The 12,564-nt window shown below is 45.7% G+C and overlaps 1 protein-coding gene across 1 annotated transcript in view; it reads left to right on the forward strand.

Annotated features, from left to right (window-relative positions):
- Positions 1-12,266, forward strand: part of SARC_07902 (hypothetical protein) — a 13,478-nt gene extending 1,212 nt beyond the window's left edge. The window contains exons 3-24 of the mRNA XM_014298135.1: positions 564-702; positions 963-1,080; positions 1,469-1,726; positions 2,036-2,130; positions 2,339-2,526; positions 2,973-3,235; positions 3,495-3,640; positions 3,912-4,122; positions 4,529-4,658; positions 5,362-5,518; positions 6,058-6,156; positions 6,792-6,971; positions 7,239-7,334; positions 7,476-7,578; positions 7,733-7,779; positions 8,597-8,766; positions 9,450-9,601; positions 10,345-10,548; positions 10,825-10,965; positions 11,209-11,381; positions 11,783-11,959; positions 12,085-12,266. Coding sequence (XP_014153610.1) covers positions 564-702; positions 963-1,080; positions 1,469-1,726; positions 2,036-2,130; positions 2,339-2,526; positions 2,973-3,235; positions 3,495-3,640; positions 3,912-4,122; positions 4,529-4,658; positions 5,362-5,518; positions 6,058-6,156; positions 6,792-6,971; positions 7,239-7,334; positions 7,476-7,578; positions 7,733-7,779; positions 8,597-8,766; positions 9,450-9,601; positions 10,345-10,548; positions 10,825-10,965; positions 11,209-11,381; positions 11,783-11,959; positions 12,085-12,240 — 3,403 coding nt within the window. The 3' untranslated portion in view covers positions 12,241-12,266. The remainder of the gene's footprint in view (positions 1-563; positions 703-962; positions 1,081-1,468; positions 1,727-2,035; positions 2,131-2,338; positions 2,527-2,972; positions 3,236-3,494; positions 3,641-3,911; positions 4,123-4,528; positions 4,659-5,361; positions 5,519-6,057; positions 6,157-6,791; positions 6,972-7,238; positions 7,335-7,475; positions 7,579-7,732; positions 7,780-8,596; positions 8,767-9,449; positions 9,602-10,344; positions 10,549-10,824; positions 10,966-11,208; positions 11,382-11,782; positions 11,960-12,084) is intronic.
- Positions 12,267-12,564: the final 298 nt, after the last annotated feature.

The following is a 12,564-nucleotide window of genomic DNA, read 5'->3' on the forward strand; positions in this document are numbered from 1 at the left end:
TACGTTACGTACGGTTAGACCGTTCAACGTTCTCGGTACGGTAACTACGAGACTCATGTGGTCTATACGGCACCGTACTAGTGTGGTCCATTACGGCACTACTGTGTGTCATACGCACCACTGTGTGTCATACGCACCACTGTGTATCATACGCACCACTGTGTGTCATACGCACCACTGTGTGTCATACGCACCACTGTGTATCATACGCACCACTGTGTGTCATACGCACCACTGTGTGTCATACGCACCACTGTGTGTCATATGCGCCACTGTGTATCATACGCACCACTGTGTGTCATACACACCACTGTGTGTCATACGCACCACTGTGTGTCATACGCACCACTGTGTGTCATACGCACCACTGTGTGTCATACGCACCACTGTGTGTCATACGCACCACTGTGTGTCATACGCACCACTGTGTGTCCGTTTCGTCCACGATCGTTTACGGACGTCTGCCTCCTCGAGAATCAGTTGCAACAGATCAAGGACTACTTCTGATCTATAACCAGTACAACTATGCATTCACATACATTTGTCAAACATTACTGTTGCAGACCACACGATCATCGCATTGCAAGTGAGTACGACCGGGAGTCCGGGTCAGAAACTGATCTGAGTGACAGCGACGATGGCCTGACGTTCTCCTCTCTTAAAGAGCGATTCAACCGTGATCACTGGATGCAATTCGCGTCGGTGAGTGTGCTGTGTGGAGTGGCAGTCCTTCACTGCAGGCGGTTACCTAGTGTCTCTGGATTCAATCACACACTTCTCATACACGAGTGTGTATGATCCCGTTTTAATTAACGCGCGTCTCACACTCCTGTGTACAGTCGTTACCATGAATGTTCAAACTTTAAGAGGTACATCTCGGCTGGGTTTCACATGTTGTGCGTGGGACTTCTGCAATCACTCGCTGCTAATGTGGTTGCTATGCCTACCCACTTACCATTCAGAACGTTTTGCCGAAGAATGTTCTGTTGCGCAAGAAGAAGAACAGCGCCAAGGGCGGTCCTAGACTACGTGTACGGGAAGCACCGGCATCGTTCCTTGAAGCAGGCTGGGAAGATACCGGTATGTTCATGTTGAGGGAACTGTGCGCTGATTCAATCTTGATGGGAGTGGTTTGAGATCCTTAATGCTCTATCGCACGGCCTCGCTCATGGGTTTGTGCTTGAAACCTAAACCCCTATCTCTTCGAGAGTGCTTGCGAGTTTTCTAGTGTAACCAGCATATATTCCCCTCGGGTGTTTCGTATGGTTGTCCAGCAGTTCTCGTCCGAAGTCTGTTGGAAGCCATCCGAGCTTGAGCCTCCTTGCACCGATTCCGGCCTGTTATCTTATCATACGAACTAGTGACACATTAATGGTATTGTCGATGTGCGATGAATCTACGGATGTTCGTGTTGGTATGGGCAGATCTGTATATCTCTCTAACAATTGCGTAACCTGATGTCCCTCAGACGACCACAACAACACTTTGCAATCGGAGGTGCTCGTAATACTGAAGACCTGCCGTGTGTTTGGGTATTTTGAGAGTCCCGTTGTGCTGGAATTGGTGAAGCATGTGGCTACCATATCGTTGTACAAAGGGGAGAACCTCTTCAAAATAGGCGACGCGGATGATTCCATATACGTCGTCAGCAGTGGCGAGATACAGGTTGTCGCCAAAGACAAAGAGACAGAGCAATACACTGTGATGGACGTTGTCCAGCCAGGAGGTAATGTGCATCATTGTTTTACTTGGTAGTTTTAATTTGGATCTGGATTGTGTTAATTTTTGAAGCAGGTTATGCTTTAATTGCGGTTCCCCTTTTGGAGCCCCCGGTGCGTGCACAGAGAATGTGCCAATTTGCTTTCAATCTGCCATATCGTTGCTTCGACTACACAATGCTTGGAAGAAGGGTGTTTTATAATACTGACCCAAAGCCTTCGGTATTTATGCCTGCGCCTTGTGTGTGGATTTTTCGAAGGATTGGTGTCAGTATATTCCCCTTAGCCAAAACACTGATCCATCTGAACTCTCTCAGGAAGTGTGTCGAGTCTGGTCAGTATCTTAGAGGTGATGGCGGGGCATACATCCCAATTTGTGTCTGTGGAGGCGAGGGCTATAACTCCAGCAACGGTGTGTATATTTGCTCGTTATTGAGACTTGCTAGAAATTAAATTCTCCATCGCATTCTGACAATATTAAGCGTATCCCGTTTGTGATTAATGCGTTGCTGTTGTGGGCAGTGAACCAGACCCATTCTTAATGGTTGTATACGTTTCAGATATCCTTGGAACAACTCATTCACATAATGCCACCCCATCGCCCTGCTATCCCGACACAGGTGTTACGAGTGCCCATGGCTCAGGCCAAGCCAATATTCGACAGATTCCCATCGGCAAGCACCAAAATGGCGAGCATGATTCTGGTCCGATTGCAGCGAGTCACGCTACTGATTCTGTATAATTACTTGGGTCTCACCCATGAGTTGTTCCTGCCCATCGACCCCGTGCATAAAAATCCTACTACACGGTAAGGAAGTACTCGTCTTGCGTTGTGGTTTTGTCAGCTGCCTGGAACGTTCGTTGTTGCAAATACCCTCACATTTGGTATCTGAAGTGGGGGATGAAGTACATTTTAGCGTTGAGCTATCTATTGTAGTGGTCCGTGAGTGTCTGTCGTTGTAAACGGTTTGCATCTACCGCATACTAGTATGGACAGAAGGGTTCATTTTTGCGTACGAATTCCAAATTCTGATCATATCTAAATAAGGCTTAAAATAATCAGCTCTATGTTCTTCTTACAATTTACACCCCTGTGTTCTTAAATCATCTCCTCCTCGCAAGCAATTTCTGGTTTAATCTCTACGACAACCGATTACTCCTGACTCAACAATACCAACAGAACGCTTCCACACATTTTACACCAATCTATTTTTATTTTTATTTTTTGACCTCGCTTCTATATTGTGTGCTTAGTGTGCGGGCGGTGGGCAAGACCTTCACCAAACTTGGCCCGACAAAGGATGTGCTGGGTTTTGGGATGTTCACTCGGGGTAAGTCTGGAGGGCGTGTTAGTCGCCACGGGTCAAACACCTCAGACACTCAGGACCAAACGGTCATGCGCAGTATGAACTCAGCTCCGCGGTTGGAAGACCTGAAGGAAGGCCAAACCGTGGCCCAATTGATTGAGGAGGGGGTTGAAGCACTCTGCCAGCAGTTCAAGCTCAACAAGGAATTGGGTATGCTGCCGTATGTGTTGATTGTTTGTTCTGTCAAAGGTGAATTGGTGCTGCCTCTTCCGTGCACGGCTTGATACGTTGTGGCGATCTATCATCAATGGTGTGGATGAAGCATGGTCACAAGTCTAGAGTGGCCTCCCGTCATTTGAGAGAATATGACTCATCAAAGCGACATGGCTGATCCCCCGGCTTAGGGCAAGGAAAGCTGATCTCCCATTGATATTGACTCGTACAACGACACTTTTTGATTTTGCTACAGTCCACAAACTAGTTGAGCATGACATAATTGAAGGTAATACGGTCTTGGTAGAACAAGGGCAGCCACACCTCGACTGCCATCTGTACCACGTCATTTCAGGCACGATCGAGGCTTCGCTTACACCAACTACGAGTCAACGCTACCAGGTGTGTTGTAAATGTTTTTGTTTTTGTCGCTAAACCTAACATGGATAGACTATTGCCAGTGCATAAAGTGCGATTCGGCTGAGAAACGGGAAGCGAATATCCTGTGGACTTTCATCGGCCTGTAGACTGGATCTGGGTTAAATATGCCACCAATGATCAATGGGTTTTTCTGCTGAGCATGATGCACTCGGTTTACTCAACACTTGCTTTTGCTTATATATAATGTATATGTGCATTCATATATTGTAGTCGCCTAATCATCCATTACCAGGGGAGTTCTGAGGGCACCAGGTTGGAGCATGTCGTCATGGTGGCTCAGCCTGGTGAAACCATAGGCGAGATGTCTCTGGTCACCAGTATGCCGTCGTTCTATACTCTTTCGACGGGAGATAAGCCCGTGCGGATGCTCAAGTTGTCTGTCCAGAGCTTTGAGATACTCATGAACGACAGCCCTCCGTCCATGCTGCTATTTGCATTGCACGGTATGAAGCTCTCGCTCCCTTGTGTACGTATCTTCTGTATCTTTCGCGACGTTTGCGATTGCTCGAGTATCCATTCGGGTCTACTTAGATGTTCGTGAACGACAGGCCATCACCCTGGCTATGTTGACGGCTGCATGGGGGACTGTGCAGCTCATTGCTATTCTTGTGGAATTCCGCTACTCGGACAGAGTATACTTGTCTCAGATAGCACTCCGATTGTTTGGTCTGTTCGTTCGTTTTTAGATCGCACCCCATCGTGCTGCTGTATCCGTGGTCGCTCTGATACAGACATTCTGTTATCATCTGAGCTATGTCTGTTGCAAGTAAAATACACTTGTGTATATTGTCGCTCCTTCTGTCGCACTCTCATTTTTGTCCTTCTCATGGCTCGTGCGGTCCATTGCAGGAGTGTCACGTGTCTCGCCGCTGGTGCGCAAATGTGATTTTGGTGTGGACTGGAGCCAGGTGGAAGCCGGGAAATTAGTTTATAAGCAAGGCAGCGAGGCTGTGGCACTGTACATCGTACTCAACGGACGGTACGCCGCGAGAAGTTCTGTACTTTGTGTCGCGTAGTATTTATTTTATATATTATCTTATACTCAATGGGAGGCGTATTGTTGCTGCTTCGGCAAAGGTTCTCGTGCTTTGTAGATAGCATTCATTTACCTACCTACCTTTTATATAATGTCCCACGCAAACTTCCCGCTACTGCTTTATCAGTTTGTGTCGCGTCAAACAGTTGTCTTCAGCAGTCTATGTCACGCCGAATAGATATCAGATACTCACCTGTTCTTTGTTGCGTGCTCCGAGAGAATATGGGGCTACTGGTCTACCAGGTTGTCTCTCGCGCGTAGGGTTTTAAATGCCCCTCAGCTAATGTACTCAACGATCCATCGCATCGGGTAAAAAGCGAGAATTTGGCGTTAGCATTTTATAGCTCATGCCTCGGTTACTACATTCAACCAATCATTCACCTGTGAAGTTTGTACATGTCGCTTTCCTTTGCTTTTGTGTGTCACCCGGATGAGATCTCACTTCCCAGCCAGAGACCATAAACTGCCTGCTATGTAATTTCTTCAGAACCACAGCCGTGCGTGAGTCGAAGTGTACCATTAGTTAGTCGCTGTTCTTAAACAACTCTTGCACTGGTGTGCGCTCCCATGACTACGTTTATTAGTCAAAGCCGCTCTCGTCCATCCAATGTCTCATGCACTATTGCTATTCCTGGTGCTGCTGCAGTGTGCGTTCTGTGGTAACGAGTAGGCAAGGCGGTCGCAAGACGCTTGTGACTGAGTTCGGTAGGGGTGAGAGTGTGGGTGAGATTGAGTTGCTCACAGCCACTCCCCGCGCTACGTCGGTCCACGCAATCCGGGACACTGAGCTTGCTAAGCTACCTGTAAGTTGAACTGTCGACAAGCGCGTGGTTAACACCTGGTGTGCGCTGGAATACCACTTTTTCGCAAGGTTTCCGTACCAGAATGTTGTTATTGTGCCTTGTTATGTAATATGTGGACCAGTATGTTGTGGTTGTGCCTTATTATGTAATGTGTGGACCAGAATGTTGTGGTTGTGCCTTGCTATGTAATGTGTGGACCAGAATGTTGTGGTTGTGCCTTGCTGTGTAATGTGTGGACCAAATTGTTGTGGTTGTGCCTTGCTATGTAATGTGTAGACCAGAATGTTGTGGTTATGCCTTACTATGTAATGTGTGGACCAGAATGTTGTGGTTGTGCCTTGCTGTGTAATGTGTGGACACTTCACGGAGATTGCGTCGTGTATCTCCGCCAACTGTCTCCAACGTATCTGCGACTGGACAGCTGGCGTGACATGTTTGTTTAAGACGATATATCTCCTAATTGATACCAGCGACAGTAGACACCTATACGCCACGTATTGCCCAATCCCAATTTATCTGTTTTGGCTATCGTTTAATAGGGCGAGCTCTTTGAAATGATTAGACAGAAGTACCCCAAGGTCTCCAATGCCTTCACCCGTAAATTGGGAGAGCGGCTGCTTGGTGCTATGGAATTACCGGTAGGTGTCGAGATGTAGGCACCTAACATGTGTGTGTGTGTAGTAATGCGTCCCCTATATCTAGTTTGCAGTTCAACTGCCGCACTGCTCACTATCTGTGTAGGCTTGATTATAGACTTAAATGTAAAACCAGAATTTGATTTGTCTGTAGTACACGGGATTGTGTCGTCAGCATATTCCCATCTATTGGACCTCGAATACCAATGACATGGGTCTGCACTGTCTTCCGGTTCACAGTTGCCGACCACGGATAAGCAGGAAATCAATGATCTCATTACGTTGCAACTTTTCTTTTCGGCATTGCACTCGGTGTGCCTCCGTTCAACGGACGAACTCGAATCGGCCCTCATACAAAACTATTGCGCAACAGAGTTTATCATCTTGTACTCATCGCCTGTTGTAATAACTCCTCCAACTGTGATTTTTTCAAATATCCTTGAAGAATTCATCGCAAACTATTTACTATATACCTATACCAATAAACTATACACTACATACCTATACCAATCAACTATACACTACATGCCTATACCAGTAGACTATACACTGCATACCTATACCAATCAACTATACACTACATACCCAAAACAATCCGTCCTTGACGTTCTGTTGCATTCGGTATCTGCCTCCCCCAGCGAGGTGGCCCTACCGCCCCTCTCTACCAACAAGAGGAGGAGCGCATGTCCACCAACAAGAATCTGTCCACTGTGGCTGTGGTGGCCGTCAGCAATGACGTGCCGCTGCATCAGTTCTGTGCGAGGCTCACGGCAGCCCTGAGCACCATCGGGTCCTGCCTGCACCTGACACGGAATAGGGTATGTGCGATGAGACTGATGGTTAGTAGTGGCTTATGCTACATAGATATCTATATGGTCTGAGATATGTTATGCTCAGCACGAGCCACGAATTACTGTCCGTCTGATGGTCTTTATGGTGCTGTGTGCTGTGTACAGGATCGCTGTGTTATTTCGAATACCGTGAAGGGCATGCCTCTCCGCCGTTCATCGTTTGTAGTTGGCCTGTCACAATCGGTTTTAGTTGTAGGGATTTGTACCACAGCTCATTCTGTGTTGTCCATGCAGGTGGAAGAAATGATGGGTGACGAGGTATTCAGCACGGTACATGAGTACAAACTCATCAGTTGGCTAGGGGAGCAGGAGGAGCATCACAATATTGTGGTATGTAGCTAATGAGTCTATAGTCCACTCTCTCGAGGACAAAACTCGGTTGTTTCGAAAATGTCTGTGCAAGAGGGAACTGTCTTAAGTTGAGAAGCCCTTCGCCAGTTCACTGATCAATTGAAACATGCCTGATATCAGCTCTACGAGACAGATAAGAAATCCTCTGCCTGGACCAAGCGTTGTGTGCGCCAAGCGGATTGCATACTAATCGTTGGTCTGGGTGACAACGAACCTACAGTCGGTAAGCTGTGCACTCATTGCATTTTTATCAATTCTGAGTCAATGTATAATGCAGAGTACTTTTCATATCCGGGTGTTATCGTAATATTTCACTGCTTCGCTGAATGGCATTGACATGGGTATTGGTTCATTAAATCTTCATGTTAAATCAACAGGTGCTGTGGAGAGAGATCTGGAATCGATAACAAATCGTGCTCAGAAGGTACGTTCGTTGCGCCGATGTTAGCCCATAGTTGAGTCTTGTATTTCCAATTCTGTTTCGTCTACTCAGCTTGACATGAATTGCAAACTGGCTTGACATGCACTACAAACTGGCTTGACATGCATTGCAAACTGACTTGACATGCACTACAAACTGGCTTGACATGCACTACAAACTGGCTTGACATGCATTGCAAACTGGCTTGACATGCACTACAAACTGGCTTGACATGCACTACAAACTGGCTTGACATGTATACAAACTGGCTTGACATGCACTACAAACTGGCTTGACATGTACTACAAACTGGCTTGACATGCACTACAAACTGGCTTGACATGCACTACAAACTGGCTTGACATGCACTACATACTGGCTTGACATGCGTTGCAAACTGGCTTGACATGCATTACAAACTGGCTTGGCATGCATTACAAACTGGCTTGACATGCATTGCAAACTGGCTTGACATGCACTACAAACTGCGTGGTCTTTGTATAAGCCTTTGAAGCACTGGTATTTGCTCCACTCGTCGTAGAGTATGGTTTTGCTGTATCTGTCATCTTGTGCCGTCCCGTGAACACACCAATGTCTTGCATCTACTTTGCTAACGCCCTATTTGCACAGTGGCAAATATGTACTACAAGGCACATCACAAACCCCAATTCATTTTTGTTACATTCGTATCAAGCGTTTAGTGCCTAAGTATCCGTTTATGCCAACATCTCGCCCTCATGCGTTAAAATCATTGGAGGAGCTCGTTCAGCTGTGCGCGTATCATTAAGCTATGTACTTTCTATCCCACGGCCCATCGCAGGAGCTGGTCTTGCTGCATTCGTTCCGCAAGAAGCCAACGCGTACCGTGGAATGGCTGAATCTGCGTGACTGGTGCACGGCCCATCACCACATCCGCTGTGCGCGTGCCTTCCTCCATGGCTACCAGGCGGCCTCTACCACCCCTCCAAACATCCACTCCGATTTCTCAAGGTACGGCGTTCGTAGGGGTTTCGGGTCTGTTCTTGGTCTGCGATGTTTGTATCTATTCCGTTGGTGTTGTGTCAGGGATGCGTGGCTAGTGGGGTGTGCATCGCCACATCCCTCCTTCACGGCTGTCAGATGGGGACTTCCACCCCTCCGAATCGCCACTCCGGTTGTTTTATCCTTAAGTTCTTATGGTGTGCTTGGTTTGTATCCACGTGTGTTCTGGATGTGTTCTGTCAAGGGCAGCCGCGGAGAACAGCCGCGGAGAACAGCCACGGATTTTCTGAGACTATTTTTGTCATACCCGTAGCCATGGCGAACGTTACATGTTTAATTAGGAACCTAGGCTACCGCTTTGTTTGTTTCTATTCGTATCAAAAGCATATTGATCTGTGCTATTAAGTCATTGCTCGCCCGGCCTCCAGACAGACCCACTAGGCACGTATTGAATGGTACACATGCTACTTCATCCAATTCATACTGATTTGTGCTTAAGCTTGAATATTCATTTTAGCTTTTACGGTGCTTGCCATTTGAGTATAGTTGCCTTTATTCTCATCGATTCGTCACTCAGTTGTGCAACAGTTCGCATCTATTGCAGCTAGATTCGTCAGAGACTTGACCAATCGAATCTACCGATTCATATTGACATATGCTTATTCTTCATCAATCATGTGCACACCAAATAGGCTTGCCCGGCGCTTGACCAACACGAGTGTTGGTCTTGTACTGGGCGGAGGCGGTGCCCGTGGGCTCAGTCATATCGGTATACTGCATGCACTCCAAGAAAGCAACATACCCATCGACATGGTTGGCGGTACAAGTATAGGAGCACTTATAGGTACTTTTGCTCAGTTATGGTCAAGTTCATCCTTTTAATATATATATATATATATATATATATATGTGTGTGTGTGCGTGTGTGTGAGTGTCTGTTATGTATGTATGTATGTATGTTGTCTGTTATGTATGTATGTATGTATGTTGTCTGTTATGTATGTATGTATGTATGTTGTCTGTTATGTATGTATGTATGTATGTATGTATGTATGAATGGATGTATGTGTGTGTGTGTGTATGTTGTGAAAATGTACGTATGAATTTATGCATGTATGTTTGTATATATGTATGTATTTATGTATGTATGTATGTATGTATGAATTTATGTATGTATATTTTATATATATATATAATATATATATATATATATGTATATATATATATATATATATATGTGTGTGTATAATGTATATGTTTGTTTATGTATATGCAGGTATATATATATGTGTGTGTGTGTGTGTGGTGTGTGTGTGTTTGTGTGTGTGTGCGTATAGTATTACCGCTAGAATGAAATCGGTAGCTGTACAGGAAACCAAGACCAAACACACTTCTCTTCAGATGGCAATGGTACACGTAAGCAACAGCAGAATCACGAGTGCATTTCGAATTCTACGGTTCATGTCCCTTCGTACCTTCGGTTGTATTCATCATTGAAGTATTACACCTCTTCTATACATTTTTCTTAACTCGGAACACGAATGGCAAATTCATGATGATTGATATGCTCTGACTCGCATTAAATAGGAGGGCTCTACAGCGAAGTGACAGAGTGGGAACGAGTGTGGGAGCGTGCCCAAGTTTGGTCGTTTGCGATGGCCAGCTTATGGGCCAAGATCATGGATCTGACCTATCCCATAACGGCTATATTCAATGGCAGCAGTTTCAATACCAGCATACACGACCTTTTCCAAGAGCAGCTTATAGAGGATCTATGGCTCCCCTACTTCTGTATGTTTCACAGACGCGTGATCGATCTGAGCTGTTCTCAGTTGCATTGTGATTCCTGGCTTGTATGTGGTGAAGAACGAACAAAAGGTTTAGTTTTGGTGTCCAGTAACGGGTACAAACTATCCGTGTGTCAACATTTTTCTATGGTTTTTTTTTGTTTGCCGGGGCTATTTCGCTCGTGTGAAAGGGCCTGCTGTATGGTGTTGTATGTGTGCTAAGGTATTGTATAGCTCAGCTAACTCATGCTCAGACATTCTGCTGGTGCCATACTACCAGGTATTACCACGGATCTGACGGATTCCAAAATGAAGATACATCGCCATGGCACTCTTTGGCGATATGTGCGTTCCAGTATGACATTGGCCGGATACCTTCCCCCGTTGTGCGATCCAGAAGATGGGCATCTGCTGGTTGACGGTGAGTGGTTGCCACCACGCCGCTGTGTCGTTCTGCGCAGTCAGGTGGAATATAAGAACACATCCTTTACGTAGCTCACTTTCTGCACCTACGAGCTCCGACACGTGTGTTTAATACCCCAATACCCTAAAAGCAGTGCACACATCTATGACAGTTGCACTCGCACGCTAGATTGGCACGCATTAACAAATTCGTGTATACAGAAGCTCATAAACAATCTCTCATTGTATCTATCTACGTTAGGAGGGTACACCAATAATCTGCCGGCGGACATCATGCGTGATATGGGCGCGCAGTCGATTATTGCGGTCGACGTGTCTTCGAAAGACGAGAAGGATCTCACCAACTACGGAGACTCTTTGAGCGGTTGGTGGTTATTGTGGAAACGCTGGAATCCGTTTGCCACGCCCATTAAGGTATGCTGATCCCTTGCTATTGTATGTGTAGGATTCCTGTGCATACCCGAAATTGCTAGCCTTCGGTTGTGTGCAATTGGCATGCCATGTTCGATGGCTGTGATCGGCACCATCTCCGCTGAAAACATACTTTATCGAGTCAGTCGTTTCTAAATCGTGTGTCAGTTATATACACTTTCTGGTTTCCGTACTCTCGGCCCGATTCAATGTTTTCAGTGTTTCACATTATGCTATATGGAAGTAGTTGGCAGTAGTTGGTGTGCTTAAGTCCGCTGCTCACAAACACAGCCTTTACCAGCCCAGGATATATAGCAAATTTTTCTACGCGATTCCCGGAATTGTTCTTTTCTTTTTTCAAAATTGAATATATGCTCAAAAGTCCCAAACCAATATCTTGGCAGGTTCCCGATATGGCGGAGATTCAGTCGCGCTTAGCCTACGTCTCTTGTGTGCGCCAGTTCGAATCCGTTGCAGACAAGAACTATATAAATCTTGTCAGACCGCCAATCGACGTGTACTCGACGCTGCAATTCGGAGCGTTCCATGAGATCGTTGACGTTGGCTATAACCACGCCACGGTACGTTATTGCGCCGGATCCTATTTCACTTGTCTTTCGTTGGTTATGTGTGGAAGTCACGGATGTGAGATTATTGCTAATGTGTTGTCGGCTCCTTTCGCTTCCTGTATACTCTACTGTTACAGAATATCATCAATGGGCATAACTGGAAGCAGATACATCCCGATGCAGATGACCCAACAGAGGACTCGCATACGACAAAATCGCCTATCCCGGGCATGCAGACAGTGTCCACACACGCACAGTTACGTCAAACGGCCAGGAAAGTGATCAAAAGCTGACCATGCCAATAAATAGTACACTCATGCTCGCTGGCGTATCTAGTAGTTGACCTAGCTATTGCGAAGAAGCCCTTTATTACACTTCCTCGCCCCATTGCCTGTGCCCTATACATGGATTAGGTTTGGTAAACGAGGAATAATATATGATCATCTACGTTCAACACCGCAAATACCACACGGATACCCCACCTTAATCTCAAATATTTCAACGCATACAAAGTCTATGTATATATGTCATATTATATTATTGTGTTATATTACTAAATAATTATATTATTATATAATTATATTATTATTATTATTATTATTATATTATTATATACA

This window comes from Sphaeroforma arctica (assembly GCF_001186125.1).
Source record: "Sphaeroforma arctica JP610 unplaced genomic scaffold supercont1.662, whole genome shotgun sequence".
NCBI classification, from domain to species: Eukaryota; class Ichthyosporea; order Ichthyophonida; genus Sphaeroforma; species Sphaeroforma arctica.